Source organism: Pseudorca crassidens, chromosome 20, assembly GCF_039906515.1.
Source record: "Pseudorca crassidens isolate mPseCra1 chromosome 20, mPseCra1.hap1, whole genome shotgun sequence".
NCBI classification, from domain to species: domain Eukaryota; kingdom Metazoa; phylum Chordata; class Mammalia; order Artiodactyla; family Delphinidae; genus Pseudorca; species Pseudorca crassidens.
The window spans coordinates 7,930,081-7,945,097 of NC_090315.1; the positions used below are offsets into that span (position 1 = coordinate 7,930,081).

Below are 15,017 nucleotides of genomic sequence, written 5' to 3' on the forward strand. Positions count from 1 at the left end.
CCCCCGCACAGCGGCCCCGGACCGGCAACCACTACCCCGCGCCCGGCTGGGGGCTGCTGCCGCCATCAGCAAGAGCAGGAGCAGCCGAGTCGCCCCAGCGCCGGGCGCGGCCATTTCGGACCCGTCCCACCAGCCAAGGGGCTGGAGTGAGCCGGGCGCCGCGGAGCACGCCGGGAGGAACGGCCCGCATCCCGTCGCCCGTGCGCCTGCGCCGGCTCTTTGCGTCTGCGCACTAGCGCCCGCCCGCTACCGGCGCCTGACGTCACGGGGCGGGCGGCGCTCCATCCGGGTCTCCGGGCACCGCCCCTTGGATGACGCCACAATCGCGGACGTCTCCTCCGTGACGCACACCCGGTCCGTCGCGTTGTGACGTCACAGAGCCCGGGGCCCCGCCCTCCCGTTTTCTCCGTGGGCGCCTCCCTCCGCTCCCCCCAAGGGGCGGGGCGTTGCGATGAAACGGTGGCACGAGCCTAAGCCGGCCCCTAGTGGAGCAGGTGAGGCGGGACCAGGTGGGATGGCAGGTGAGAGGCGGAGCCGGGCCTGGAGGGGTTGGACCAGGTGAGGGAACCAGGTGAGGGATGGAGCCTGCGATACGGAGACCGGTAGCCGGGAACCCTCTACCCTCAGCGCGGGGCTGACCTGGGGACCTTGGCCCAGCCTCCTGGAACAGACCTGCGAACTTTGCCGCCCATGTAGAACGCCCCCTGGTTCCAGCCTGTCCCACGCACCGGCCGGGACGGCTCCAACGCCATCTCCTGAGCGGCGAGTTCGACCAGCTGCGGGATTTACCCATCTTTGAGAGCAACTTCGTGCAGGTGTGGAGCCCCAGGGCCCTCCGAGCCCAGGCCTCAGCCCCGGCCTCCTGACTTGGGGAACCTCTGTTCGCCCTATTTCTGATCACTCCCCCTAATGCCCACCTCCTGAAATTCCTGCTTCCCTATGAACCCTGGCCTTTGATTCCCTCGGTCCATTTTCCCTGACTTCATACCCATAGGACTCTTGACTTTTGACCCCAGGATCTCTGATCCCCATCTTGGTGGTTAACTTACTTGGTTCCTGACCCTTAACCCTACCAAAATTCCTGATCCCTCCCCAATCCCACCCCCCATCTATCTGGCTTCTAACCTCTGACCCCCCGGCCCCAGGTGACCCGGTTAGGAGAAGTTGCCAACAAGGTTACCATGGGGGTGGCAGCCTCCAGTCCAGCCCTGGAACTCCCAGACCTGTTGCTTCTGGCGGGCCCTGCCAAGGAGAACGGACGCCTGCAGCTCTTCGGGTGACTGCCCCCACCCCAGCCTAGACCTCCTTTCTCCCCAGCTCTGGGCATCCTAGGCCCCCTGCAGCACCTCCTTTCACCCACATGACCTCCAAGGCCAGGAGCCATGGATGGCTGCTAGCCTTCTCTGGGCTACTGTCCACCCAGGAGAACAAGGACAGGGCCATCCACAGGAGCCAGGAATCGGGGATAGACAGACATGAGGGGGACTGTCTTCAGCTACACCCTGGCAGGAATCAGGAGAATGACCATTTATGCAGGACTTACTGCATGCCAGGCGTCCCCTTGACCATGCACATCATCTCTTCTCTGACCTCCTACTGTCATATGGTGGGGCCCCTTAGGCCCATCCATAAGAAAAACTGAGGCCCAGAGAGGGGAGCCACTTGCCCAGGGTCCCACAGTGGGTCAGGGGTGGCCTGGGATCAGAACCTTGGGCTCCTCAGGATTGCTGACCTCATGATTCTGGAGCTCCTGGGCCACACTCCACACTGCCCCTTCAGGTCTTTGTTTTTTTGATTGAAAAAGTAATGCAAATACACTCCAAGGTACAAAACACACATAGCACAAAATACACCTTTCTTCCATCCTAGGCTCCTGTCTCCAACTCCAGCTGCAAATACCAAGACATTTACAGGCATAGAGTATATTTCCAGAAACATTCTGCTGGTGGCTTTCACTTTTTGGCTACATCTCACAGATAATGAAAGAAAGGGGGATGGGGGAAGGGCGGGAAGGAAGGAAGGAAGGATGGAGTCACATTGTCACTCACACACACACACACACACACACACACACACACACACGCATGCACACAATCCTTTGTCTGCAATTTTGTTTTGTTTTGTTTTGCGGTACGCGGGCCTCTCACTGTGGTGGCCTCTCCCATTGCGGAGCACAGGCTCCGGACGCGCAGGCTCAGCGGCCATGGCTCACGGGCCCAGCCGCTCCGCGGCATGTGGGATCTTCCCGGACCAGGGCACGAACCCGTGTCCCCTGCATCGGCAGGCAGACTCAACCACTGCGCCACCAGGGAAGCCCCTGTCTGCAATTTTGGATGTAACTCATTTGGTGGTAGAATCTGCTTCTGACCTGAACAAACTTGATGCCACTTACAGCCTTTATTTATCCCCCCCGAATAAGTTTAAAACATTTCACAAAGCAGTATTCTGATGCCGGAACCTTGTACTGGGACATTCTCTACCATCTTCCTTTTCTTTTCAGTGCTAATTGTATCCCACCATATGAGTCACAACCTGCAGTTGGAAGGATGCTAAGGATGGTGCTGAGAGGGGGGTTTTGACCCTCATCATCTCCTTCAGCACTCTCCCCTCCCAGCCCCAGAGAAAACATACCATCGAAGTAAAATCATTGAGCTTGCTCTGCCAACTCAGCCTCAACACATCCCCCAGCCCCTCACTTCTAACCAGCTTCCAGCCCTTAGTGATTCTGTGCCAGTGCACACAGATCCATTTTTGGACACACACAATTCAACAAACTCCGTCCCCATGGACACCTAGCTTGCATCCAGCCTCTTGCTGTGATGATGTAATAGGGAATGTCCTTCAACGAATGGCTGCCTTCAGACGGCCTGGTTTCAAATCCTGGCTTCACCTCTTCTTCACTGTCTTTGGCCAAGTTTCCTACCCATCTGGGCCTCAGTTTCCTCATCAGCCACATGAGGATAAGAGGAGAGCCCACCTTCCAGGGCTGTCAGGGGATAAACTAAGTAAATGTCTGTAAATCTCTTGGAACAGCACCTGGCACAGAGTATGCGCTCTGGAAATGTCAGCTGTTATTCTTCCATTTGGGGAACATACTAATAGATCGAGTTGCCTACTGAGGGACTCTGATGTGCCCTGTGCCTTGGGGTGACAACCAGTGTGGCAGGCAGGGGACATCCATGTGCTCAGCTGCGAGGGTGTCTGTAAGACCAGTTTCTAGAGGTAGTCTTGCAGGGCCTGAGGGGAGTCGTATGTGGCTACCCAGTGTTGTTAAGAACATAGGTAAGACTTGGCTTCAAGTCCCTGCTGTGTGATCTGGGCCAAGTTACCCATCCTGTCTGGATTGTTTCCTCCCCTGCCTTGTTGGACCTTGAATCAGGCTGGGGGCCTGAGCAATTCCTTTATTCAGATACTCCACAAGCATTCACTCAGCACTGACCATGGGTCAGCTCTGGGTACTACGGAAGCAGCACTGAACAAAATTGGACCAAAAATCTCTGCCCTCAAGCTCACTTTCTACTAGGAAAGCAGACAGAATAGATGTCAATTTGTCCAGTGGGTGAGGTCTGTGGAGACAGATGGGGCATGGGGGTGGGCATGGGGAGGTCTGCAAGGGCGAATGTAGTTGTATATAGGCTGGAGGTTGTAAACAGATCTTCTCTAAGAGAGGAAGGGGCCAAGCTATGGGGATGGCTGGAGGATGACAGAGGGAACGGCCTGTGCAAAGGTCCTGAGGTAGGACCAAGCCTAGCAGGTGTTTATGGGACAGTGAGAACAGTATGGCTGGAGCCGAGTAAGCGAGGAGAGTGGGTGGGGGTGGGGGGGCAGAGAGGGAACAAAGCGGGCAGATCCCGCAGGGCCTTGTAGTCTAGGCGAGGACTCTGCTTTTACTCTGAGCCCCGGGAAGGATTTGAGCTAACGCGGGTGTTGATTGGCGCCCTCTGGCGGCCGCGTGGGAACAGACTGGGGTGAAGGCGGGAAATTACGGTGGCTGGACGGCGGGGGTCGGGGGCGGCTGGTGGAGGGACTTGGAAATCGTCGGACTGTGCCTACGGTTTAACGGTGGAGCCATCAGGATTTGGTAGGATTGGCTGAGAATGGGAAAAAGTCGCCTCCCGCGGTTTCTCACTGAGCAAGTGGGAGGATGTTAAGATGGGGAAGACGAAGAGGTGCAGCTTTGGGGTTGGCGGAAGATCAGGAATTTGGCTGTTGGACATTTTATGTGTCCGATGTCGATCCAACATACAAATGGAAATTTCAAGTAAGCAGCAACCTGAGTTTCGCGTTTAGGAGGGAGGACCAGCGGGAGACACGGATGGGCTCTGTGTATGGAAGAAAATTGGGGATGGATAAAATGCAAGAGGCAGAGAAAGTGGAAAAGGATCCTTCCAGGGGGAGGAGAGGGGCGCTGGGGTGGGCGCCGCGGAGCCGGGGAGGGTAAGACGCTGAGGCCGCCCCTTCCGCCCGCCAGGCTGTTCCCCTTGCAGTTCGTCCAGCTCTTCGTCCACGACGAAAGCCGCTGGCAACTGAAGGTCAAGTTCCGCACCGGCCGCGCCTTCTACCTGCAGCTGCGGGCCCCGCCGGAGATCCGCGACCGCAAGTTCGGCCAGTGGGTGCGGCTGCTCTACCGCCTGCGCTTCCATTCGGCCCAGGGAGCCTTACCCTTCACACAGGAGTACTCGGCGCTGGAGGACGACAAGGACGAGGATCCGAGCAGGAGGAAGTGAGCAGACAAGGTGAGCGGAGCAGGGCGGGGCTGCAAGGAGAGGGGCATGGGCGGGGCTGGGGGCGGGACTCCTGGGTCTGAGGGAGGAGGGATTGGGGGCAGGGACTCCCGGGTCTGAAGCGGGAGGGGCTGGGGGCCTGGATCCTGGGTCTGAGGAAGGAGGGCCTGGGACCTGGATGCCTGTGTCTGAGAGTGGAGGTGACCATAAGCCCAGACTCCTAAGTCCTGACAGTGTGTGGCATCTGTACCCAGAGGACAGGAGGCTCTCAAAAGCAGGGCAAGATCTGCAGGACCTTGGCGCACCAGCAAAAGTGGTGATGGTTTCCTAACTGGGCATCCCACCACCCCAGCCTCGCTCCCCTTGACCTAGCATGGTGGGATCTGGGGAGGGAGTGCCCAGGCCCTGAAGGAGTGGGGTCAGCCAGACAAGATGCCAGTTCCGTGTAAGGCCTGGGGAGGGGAAATGCCCCAGTCCTTGAAGGTGGGGACACTGGAACGTACGGGGCCTCTTCCTCTCGAGACACCCTGCTCCCCAGGCCTTCCCAGGAAGTACAGAGTGCCCACTCACCCACCCCCAAACGGCAGGTGCGTCCGCAGTCAGGGCCTCCGAGACAGACTCTTGTACCCAGCTTCAAGCCATGGAAGCCAGCCTGGACCCACAGACCTCTGAACTCTGGGGACTCTGATTCCTCCAACATTATTTTGAGGTCACTAAAAGACCAGAGATCAAAGTGTACCGTACCTCGGGGCCGGACAGATGAATTATTAAAGTTAATAAGGATCGGCCACTTAAGAACCAACAACCCGGTCCCGAGCAGTTTCCCCATCGTCACCGATTCAACATGGCAGAAACAGCTCTTCCAGTATGACTGCCCCAGCGCGGTCTTCTGTTCATGGTGTCTGGCTCCTCGGGCCGCTACTGAGGCCCAGCGCTCACCACTCCATCATGGCTACCTCGCTAGAGTAGCCCTCCCCAGTCTGGCCTTTGGTTCTTCTTTGCCCACTGCATCTGGCCCCTGCAGCCAGCCCACCTCCTCCCCACTCCCAGTAGCTCGGCTAACAGGGCTGCCTCCACAGGGTGTCAGGTCCACCCGTGATTTTGTAGTTGCCGTGGCAACGCGGGAGCCTCGCTAAAGTGGCTGTTCCAAGATGGCGGCCTCAATGCGGTCTGTTTCATCAGGGCTGCCTCATCGTGGTTGCCATTCCAACCTGGCTGTCCCCATCACCCAGCCCCAGGTGACTAAGCCCTACAGGAGGAGGAAGGCGGAGCTACAGACTCAAGAAGGACAGACATATGGGAGTCCAAGACAAGACTATGATCTTCTCATTGATAACTCGGGAAAGGGAAACGTGTTGGGGGAGGTCTGGGTTAGGACTCAGCAGCCAATTATCTTGGCAGGTGGGAGAGAGCGCTTCACTGCGGCACTGTGGGGGGAAAACAGAAAAGGGTGGTAAAAATGCTTGTCCCACCACCACCCGCCCCTGCCCCCGGGCCTGTGCCCGCTGGATTCACTTGACCAGCACGGGGAGCAGGTTTTCCCTTCATCACCTAGCTCGGCACCTGGTCAACCCAACTCCATAGAGCCCTGATTCCTGTAGTTTTGAACCCCAAACTGGGACGTTCTGATTACAGAGCAGCTGCTGGAGACCAGCCATCACTGGAATCCTGAAGTAGGGATATTTCTGAACGGATTCAACAGTTGATAAGGGGGACGGCAGAACCCTAGGAATTATCAGTAGGTCGGCTTGGCAGATCAGCGCCTTGGAATGACAGGCAGGAGGTGCTTGGAGTGATCCCTCTGGACGCTTTGCTAAGGGTCTGCAGCCCCTTCTGTCTACTGGGCTGTCGTCAGAGCCAGGGAGGGACTCTGGAAGCCCCTATGAACGTCAGTCGCCTCTGAGGGACTTGCTTAGCGGCCTCCCCACGAGTCTCGGCTGGTGGATGCTTGCTGGACTGAAGCCCAAGGCGGAGGATGCAAGGAAGAGCATTCTGGGTAGAGGGAAAAGCACGTGCAAAGCCCCAGGAGCAGGAGAAGGCACAACCAGTTTGTCCAACCGCCAACTGCTCGGTGTGGCTGGAAAATGGGGGCGCTTGAGGCTGGAGAGGGGCTGGGGGTGGCAGAGGCAGGACCATGACCCCAGGATGAAGGGTTCCGGGGCTGCTGGGGAGCCCTGTGAGCAGGTCAACTGTGGATATGGGCCAGGCACCCTCTAGGGCCCGGAGGTGGAACCGGAGAGAGAGACTGGAGGCCCTGAGGCCCGAGAGGAGGCTGGCGCAGGATTCAGGAAGGAGGACAGATGAGGCTGGGGCTGTGGGGCAGAGAGGTGGGGACAGGAGGGGGACAGGGACAGGCTTTGGAGGGGGCTCATTTTTCGGGGCTCCCACAGCCCCCCGTCCTCTGCCACTACCCATGTTGCTTTCAGTGCTGTGCCACACACCTCCCCAGGCACACAGGAAGCCTTAGCGATCATTTGCTAAGTTCTTCTCGCCCTCATTCACCTCTTATTTGTCCCTCAGCTCCTTTGGAAAACCTCAGACTCCTGCCCAGGCCGGGTCAGGCGCTCTCCCTCCCCCACCCCTACCATACCCTGTGCTGCCTTCCCTCCCCCACGTGTCACCCTGAAACATCCTGCTGGGGTCTGAATTGGCTTCCCAATCATACTCCCAGGGGGCCCGGGTCTGCCTAGGCTCTGGTCTCAGCCCTGCTCAGCACCGGCCTCCCGTTAGCTTGGTAAAGGGAGTGGATGAGGGTCGGCAGGGGTGCGCTGGGGGCCGCCCCACGCTCACTTCGGACTTCCAGCTTGCACTCGGCCAGGGCCTCCCCCAGCTCGTTGACGGCCAGACATGAGTAAGTCCCCGAGTCAAAGGAGGACGGGCGGCGGATGTTCAGCGTCAGGACCCCCAGGTAGTTGTTCATCAGGAACCTGGGATCTCCGCTGATTTCCATCTTGTTCTTCATCCAGACCACCTTGGGCTGTTGAGGAGAGTGGAGAGGAAGCCATGTGACAGAGGGTACCCTGGGAGATAGCAAAGTGGGCCTTGGGAGGCAGATTTGGGTTCTCCTTCTGGCTGTGCCACCTCCTAATTTTGACTGGCTGACCTTGGATGAGTCACTTCTCCTCTCTGACCCTCAGTCTCCTCTTCAGTAAGAGGAAGAGCCCACCCCTTGTGGTGGCCCATAGGGCCCTGCATGATTTGGCCCCATTACTCCTCTGCCCTCACTTCCCACCCCTTCCTTCCATCTGCTCCGCCCACACGGGCCGCCTCACTGTCCCTCAAACAGACCAGACAGGCTCCCACCTCAGGACCTTGGCGCTGGCTCTTGCCTCTTCCAATACTGCTCTCCCCTCCTCTTTTCACCTAACCAGTGCCTGCCTATCTTTCAGGTCTCAGTTCCCCTGTCACTTCCCGGGTCCTAGACTGGAACAGGAATGCCCCACTTTACACTCTCACAACTGCCTGCATTTCCCTAGCACACTCGCCACCCTTTATAATTTTATAGTCATTTGTGTGACTTCGGATGCATCGCGGTCTCCCCCAACATACGGGAACTCCTTGTTCAAATCACCGGCACATAGAAAGCCTCTGAAAACGTGTGTTGAATGAATGAATGAATGATGTAATAAATGAAGCAAATGAATGAGCTGAATAAATGAATGGATTGGTAGGGAAATGAGCGGAATGAATGAATGGATGGAGTTAGTGAATAAAGCAGTAGACAGCGGTGATGGCGGAGGTGAAGGAAAGAATCCACGGGATGCCTACAGTAGCTGACGCTAAAAGTTGGCAAAATGTGTCAAAGGGGCCAGGCAGTCAATATTTTAGGCTTTTGGGGCTCTGTGGTCTCTGGGTCATGGACCACACACAAACCATTAACGTGAAAGCAAGATAACAAAACAGAAAAAGAAAAAACCGTTTTAAAAATTATTTATCCCCTGGCGGTCCAGTGGTTTGGACTCGGCGCTTTCACTGCCAGGGCCCGGGTTCAATCCCTGGTCGGGGAACTAAGATCCCACAAGCCACGTGGCACAGCCAAAAGAAAAAATATCTCAGAGAAACCGGTGGCAGGCGGATTTGGCCCGAGGGCCGTAGTTTGCCAGCCGCTGGTCTAGGTGGGTCCTTGGAGTTCAAGGTTGCAAGTGTCCACATTCCCAGACAGTAGTCTGGAAACCAGACAGGGCAGGAAGACACCAAGGAGCCCTGCAGGTTTAGACCCCCTCCGCCCCAAAGGTTTCTGTTTTTCAGGGAAGTCAGTGTAGTGAGCTGAGACTTGGGCTCTGGTTAGAGCAGAGAGACAGGAAGTGGGTTAAAAGTGAGCAAATCCCACGAGCAGAGAGAGAACTCAGGGAGGAAGAGCCCGTGTGGCGGGCAGGCAATGGTGCTTCATCTCGATGATGAATTCCCTACAGGGTTACATATTACACACACTACGTGCGTGCGCGCGCGCGCACACACACACACACACACACACACACACGGCACCTTCGGGTAGCCTCTGACGGCGCAGTTGAGAGCTGCAGCGTAACCAGCCACGACCACCCGGTCAGGTAGAGGCGTCAGGAACTTGGGAGGCGTTCGGAAGTCATGCTCCTTGTACTCAGGCAGTTTGAAGGTGACACCTGGGGGAGGGGTGATACACCTGTAAAGGGACTGGTCTTCACTGTCCCCGGACCACTTCTCCTCCAGCACCAGCTGCCATCAACTCTGAGTGCAGGGAGGGAGACTATATCGAAAATAGATAACCAACAAGGACCTACTGTAGAGCACAGGGGGCGCTACTCACTATTCTGTAATAACCTATATGGGAAAAGACTCTGAAAAAGAACGGATATATGTATATGTATAACTGAATCACTTCGCTGTACACCTGAAACTAACACAACATTGTAAATCAACTACACTCCAATTTAAAAAAAAAAAAAAACAGAGAGAGAGGGGGAACTGGGACTGGCCCCCTCGGAACGGTGGCAGTAGCCATACCTGTCTTGAGGATGCAGGCCGTGTTCTTGGAGACGCCAGGCGAGTCACTGAGCCCACAGATGTTCTCGCTGTAAACTCGGAAATAGTATTCGTTGCCCATGATGAGGTCTGATACGGTGCAGGAGGTTTGCCGGTTGTGTTCGTAGACATTGAACCACTCCTACGGCATGGGGGATGGGGAGGGGCCGGGAGAGTCAGGGACACGGACCCAAGCGGGCGCCTCGCTCATAAAACCCACCGTTCCCCAGCAGCTCTGTTCACAATGGCCGGAAGGTGGGAACAACCCAGGTGCCCATCAGTGGATGAATGGACAAGCAAAAGATGGTCCATTCAAACCAGGGACTGGTAGGGGAATTCCCTGGCGGTCCAGTGGTTAGGACCCCACGCTTCCACTGCAGGGGGCACAGGTTCGATCCCTGGTAGGGGAACTAAGATCCTGCAAGCCGCACTGCACAGCCCAAAACAAAAATCAAACAAAAAAACAGGGCCTAGGGGCTTCCCTGGTGGCGCAGTGGTTGAGAGTCCGCCTGCCGATGCAGGGGACGCGGGTTCGTGCCCCGGTCCGGGAAGATCCCACGTGCCACGCAGCGGCTGGGCCCGTGAGCCATGGCCGCTGAGCCTGCGCGTCCGGAGCCTGTGCTCCGCAACGGGAGAGGCCGCAACAGTGAGAGGCCCGCGTACCGCAAAAAAAACAAACAAAAAACAGGCCTAGTACTCAGCCATGAGAAGGACTGAAGCACGGATACCTGCTACAATGGGGATGAACCTGGAAAACACGGTGCTGAGTGAAACGAACCAGACACAAAAGGGCCACAGAGTGTGTGACTGTGTCCATAAGAAATGTCCAGGAGGGGCCGGTCCACGGGGACAGGAAGCAGATGGGGGGTTGCCAGGGACTGGGTGGGAGGGAAAGGGCAGTGGCTGCTCCACGGACGAGGGGTTTCCTTTTGAGGTGATGAAAATGTCTTGGAACTAAAGAGCCGGGGTGGCTGCACAACACTGGGAAGGTGTGAAATGCCACTTGAAAACGGTTACTGCGAAATTTGGCTAGAGGAATTTTACCTCAATACAAAAGAAAGAAAAAGAAAACCTATTAAAGAGTTCCCTGGTGGCCTAGGGATTAGGATTCCAGGCTTTCACTACTGGGCCCGGGTTCAATCCCTGGTCGGGGAAATGAGATCCCTCAAGCCGCCCGGCACCACCAAAAAAAAGAAAAAGAAAATCTGTTATGCACCAAATCTCAGCCCAAAGGCTTTCCTCCCTGTCCCGGCCCATTCTCCCAAATTTCCCGGTGCCTCAGTTTCCCCAGCCGGGAAATGGGAACAACACACCTGCTCTGACAATCTGGCCAGCTTTTCTCCCCCCAAGTCCACTCCACCCGGGCCCCTCTAGTCTCTCACCATGGTTTTCTTGTCGGCCTTCTGGACGAAATATCCGGTGATCTCACTGTTGCCGTCATCCTTGGGGGGCTTCCACTCCACCAGCGCGCTGGCGCCCCACACCTCCTTCACCATCACGTTCTCCGGTGGCCCTGCCTTTTCTGGAAGATGGGGCGCGTGTTATGTCATCCCAAGCATCCCTAAACGTCCAGTGCCTCACCTCCTCTCCCCTGTCCATCCCCACACCCTCTGATCTCTCTTAGGCTTTTTCCCACTCCCATTTCCTCCCCTTCTGACCCACTGCCACCTCACACCCTCCCCGGTCCCAGTCTCTCCACTTTCCCCTGTCCTGGGTCCTCCTCATCCCCGCCCATCTCCTCCCCTCCCCCCTCATCGCCGCCGCCTGCGGGCCGCGCACCCACGACCCGAATGTGGATGGTGGCCGTGTCCTTCATGTTCTCGATCTGCACGCTGAGCTCGTACTCCCCGGAGTCTGAGCGGGCAGCCTCGCGCACGAAGAACACTGTGTCTAAGGTGCTGGTGTGCACGAGCACGTGGGAGGTGTCTATGGGCGCCCCGCCCTTCGTCCACGTCACCTGCGGCCTCGGCTTTCCCTGTGCGGGAAGGCGGGGCGGGCGGCGAGGTTAGCCCGGGTCTCACCCGCAGAAGCTGACCCCTCACCCCTGCCCCACCCCCGACCCCAGCTCGACGCACCTGGAAGGGAATGACGAGGTTAATATGCTCCCCCACTTTGCGGATGTAAGTCTGGCGGAGGTGGCGGGGCAGCCGGATCTTGGGTTGCTCTGAGGGCACAAACCCAGGGAGGGGCTCAGCGCCGGGCAGAGGGACTCGACGGAGGGACAGACAGACCAGGGTCGATGAGGCTGTCGGGGGAGGCCCTAATGATGACACCGACTTGGTCTTTAGGAGAGCAGAGTCGGGGGTCAGGAGTCCTCACCCACAATCTCCTGGATGGTGACCGGCTGGGCCAGGGTGGCCGGCTGGCTGCGCCCCGCGATGTTGACCCCAACGACGCGGAAGGTGATTCTGGCTCCCGTGGGGAGGTCCTTGACGGTGAAGCCACAGCGCTCCACCAGTTCCGTGTTAGCAGGGACCCACTCGTCAGCTAGGAGAGAGGAGCGAGGCTGGGGATCTTCCTTCAAGACCTTCCTAGGGGCCCCTCCGTTTGTGTCCTTTCAGCACCTAGGGCCCCACCGCAGTGAGTAGCTGCAACTGACATTTCTTGAGCATTTCTTATGACCAGGTTGGAGCTAATTAATGGTAGCGCATTAACTCCTGCCTCCATTCTGTTATCCCCATTTTAGAGATGAGGAAACTGAGGCTCAGAGAGGGTAAGGGGTTGGGGTGGTAGTTACAGACAGCTCCTCGGATTTCCTGCTTGCAAATGGGTGCTTTTCCATCGTGGTTCTATTGCCATGGGTTGGTGAACCAGTGTGAGTCAGACCAACAATCAACAGGGTGAACTCTAACAAAAGTATAATAGGTTCTGAAAGACAGATTGGGGAGGGGTGGGCAAGGGTAGGAACTGGGTAAAGAGTGCTGGGAAGAGAAAAGGAAGAAATTGACCAGAGACCACCCTTCCATCATTTACATGCATCCCCAAATCCTGTCATCACTGTATCCCGTCAAAATGGAAACTGCTTTCGCCATTTTTAGATGAGGAAACTGAGGCTTAGAGGTTTGCCCAAGGTCACACAGTTACAAGGTGAAGGGACAGGATTGGAACCCACAATTGTCTGACTTAAAGCCTGGGATACAGTGTCAAAATGATCTTGTCTGTCTCCCCAGTGAGAGAACCATGTCTGAGATATCCCCAGAGCCGAGGCACTGGGCCTGGCATGGAGTCAGTGCTCAATACATGTTTGTTCCGTGGAGGACTGAGAGTGGGATATGTGGAAATATGGATAGGTGGATGGACAGACAGATGGAGAAACAATGCATAATTAGACGGTTGGATGGCCATATAGGCAAACGGATGGATGGAAAGAAGAGAGGGAGAGAAGAAACATAGTGGTGAAGCGATAGATACATGGATGAAAACAATGTTACTGGATGGATGGATAGTTAAATGATCCAAAAAATTTTCAGATGGATAGAGAGATGGTTGGATGGATGACTGGGTGGGCAACTGGAGAAAAAGAAGGAAAGAAGGGAGGGAGGGAGGGAGAAATAGGTGAAAAAGAAGGAAGGAAGGATACATGGATGGAAGGATGGATGGATGGATGGATGAAAGATTGGTTGGATGGGTAGATGAATGGATAACTAGATAGAACACAGGAGGAGCAACATAGGTAGTAGATAAATACTTGGATGGATGGATAAAAAGGCATCACTATGTGGAGGATGGGTGTAGGGGAGGGAGAGGGGGAGGGAGAGAGGACAAGCCGGTCACTGGGGGCCTGGCTTGACCCATCCCATCCCAGGGATTCAGGCAGGCACAGGCAGAAGGGCCGTTCACTATGGCAGAGATCTGTCCCTGCACTGCCCTATTTGCAGGCCTCTGGGACTCTGTGTGTGCCACCGCCCCCCACCAGGCCAGACGGGGTAACTCACAGCCTTCCACGCAGTACTCCACCAGGTACCCATCGATGCCACCTGCCCCAATCCTATCTGGGGGCCGCCACTTGAGGGTGGTGGTGGTGTCCGTCACATCCTCCACTGTCAGGTGCTGGGGTTCACTTGTGGGTGCTGTAAGAATCCAGGGAAAGGGGAAGTGGGGTAAATGAGGGCTCAGGGGTGAGAGCTGGAGTCACTGGTCAGGAAAGGGATCAATATGGTGGGCCAAAGGTCAGGGAGCAAGGATGTGGCATCACGGGTCATTAAAACAAGATCTCAAGGAATCGTGAGGTCTCCAAGGGCAGGGATAGGTGTCTGTGTGGTAGGTCAGAGGTCAATGCCATATTCGGGGGACAGCATGGAGTCTAGGATCATAGAGGTCGGTGGCTGTTGTACTGGGTCAGGAAGAGGTCAGGAGGATGCGTGGGGCTGAGGGGTCAATGTCTTGAGTTGTTGGATGAGAGGGGACAGACGTCAGCGGAGTCAAGGAAGTCAAGGCCAGGGTGTAGGGTTAGAGATCAGTGACGGGCAGGCCATGGGTCAGAGGTGGACGGGGGCTCGGTGAGGGTGCAGAGGGGCATCACCAATAGGCATGAAGGGCTTGGTTTTGCCGCTGGGCTGGGAGACCCCAATGGCGTTGACAGCAAAGACCCGCATCTCGTAGAGGATGCCCTCGATCATATTGGTGGACTCATAGGTGGTCTCCGTGAAGACCTCGAAGTTCAGCTTCATCCAGTGCTGAGAGCCCTTCTTCTTCCGCTCCAGGAGGTACCCTGGAGGCCCCCGCAAGCAGAGAGAAGTGGGAAGTCATGGGGAGGCCTGGGGTCCCAGGTCAGTTGGGGCAGTCAAAGGCACATCAAAAGGTCACATGACTCTGAGAGGTCTGAGGCCGTGACTCTTGAGTTGATCTCAGGGTCACAGAGCAGTCAGAGGTTACCCGTCATGGGGCCAGGGATCAAGAAGGGCCACAGGTCATGAATCAGGGCGTAAGGAGGTCATGAATCAGGGCGTAAGGAGTCACAGAAAATCCTAGGCTGTTAGCCAAAGTGAGGGTTCCCAGGTTGCTGGGGAGTAAAGAATGATAGGGAGGGCAAAAGGGATCGTGAGCTATTGAAGATGGAAAACCGAGTTTCCGAGGGTGGTCACTGAGGATGCTATAGGGACTCTTGGAGGTCAAGGAGAAGTCAGGGGACAGGGAGGTCATCAGAGGTCATGGGCACTGTGGCACACGGGCACTCACCGGTGACCATCTGTCCCCCGTCATACTTGGGTGGCTCCCAGACTAGGGTGGCCCAGTCTTCTCCAACCGATGTGACACGCACAGCCTCCGGGGGATCTGGGACATCTGGGGAAG

At 56.6% G+C, this 15,017-nt stretch overlaps 3 protein-coding genes across 17 annotated transcripts in view; 1 reads left to right on the forward strand and 2 right to left on the reverse strand.

Moving 5' to 3' along the window:
- The window catches only part of EMC10 (ER membrane protein complex subunit 10), a 46,367-nt gene extending 46,176 nt beyond the window's left edge, over positions 1–191 (reverse strand). For 4 of the 5 annotated variants that reach the window (XR_010939040.1, XR_010939039.1, XR_010939038.1 and 1 more), the window contains exon 1: positions 1–188. Coding sequence is in view for 2 of the 5 variants with exons in the window: in XM_067719219.1 (XP_067575320.1) it covers positions 1–114 (114 nt within the window). In the remaining 3 variants the exon portion in view is untranslated. The other variant, XM_067719220.1, reaches the window with a different exon arrangement.
- The window catches only part of GARIN5A (golgi associated RAB2 interactor 5A), a 17,795-nt gene continuing 2,906 nt past the window's right edge, over positions 129–15,017 (forward strand). Inside the window, exons 1-5 of one of the 9 annotated variants that reach the window (XM_067719268.1) lie at positions 143–494; positions 658–815; positions 1,146–1,276; positions 4,472–4,736; positions 5,263–5,395. In XM_067719268.1, coding sequence (XP_067575369.1) covers positions 452–494; positions 658–815; positions 1,146–1,276; positions 4,472–4,727 — 588 coding nt within the window. In that variant the 5' untranslated portion in view covers positions 143–451 and the 3' untranslated portion in view covers positions 4,728–4,736; positions 5,263–5,395. Of the gene's footprint in view, positions 522–657; positions 816–1,145; positions 1,277–4,471; positions 4,737–5,262; positions 6,041–15,017 lie in introns of those variants that run through there. The other 8 variants (XM_067719266.1, XM_067719265.1, XM_067719269.1 and 5 more) reach the window with 8 other exon arrangements.
- The window catches only part of MYBPC2 (myosin binding protein C2), a 24,462-nt gene continuing 15,472 nt past the window's right edge, over positions 6,028–15,017 (reverse strand). For all 3 annotated transcript variants that reach the window (XM_067718947.1, XM_067718948.1, XM_067718949.1), the window contains 11 exons: positions 14,904–15,008; positions 14,248–14,436; positions 13,661–13,795; positions 12,045–12,212; positions 11,801–11,889; positions 11,505–11,700; positions 11,108–11,247; positions 9,708–9,867; positions 9,210–9,346; positions 7,515–7,701; positions 6,028–6,151 (listed from right to left, as the gene is read on the reverse strand). In XM_067718947.1, the coding sequence (XP_067575048.1) occupies positions 6,141–6,151; positions 7,515–7,701; positions 9,210–9,346; positions 9,708–9,867; positions 11,108–11,247; positions 11,505–11,700; positions 11,801–11,889; positions 12,045–12,212; positions 13,661–13,795; positions 14,248–14,436; positions 14,904–15,008 (1,517 nt within the window). In that variant the 3' untranslated portion in view covers positions 6,028–6,140. The remainder of the gene's footprint in view (positions 6,152–7,514; positions 7,702–9,209; positions 9,347–9,707; positions 9,868–11,107; positions 11,248–11,504; positions 11,701–11,800; positions 11,890–12,044; positions 12,213–13,660; positions 13,796–14,247; positions 14,437–14,903; positions 15,009–15,017) is intronic.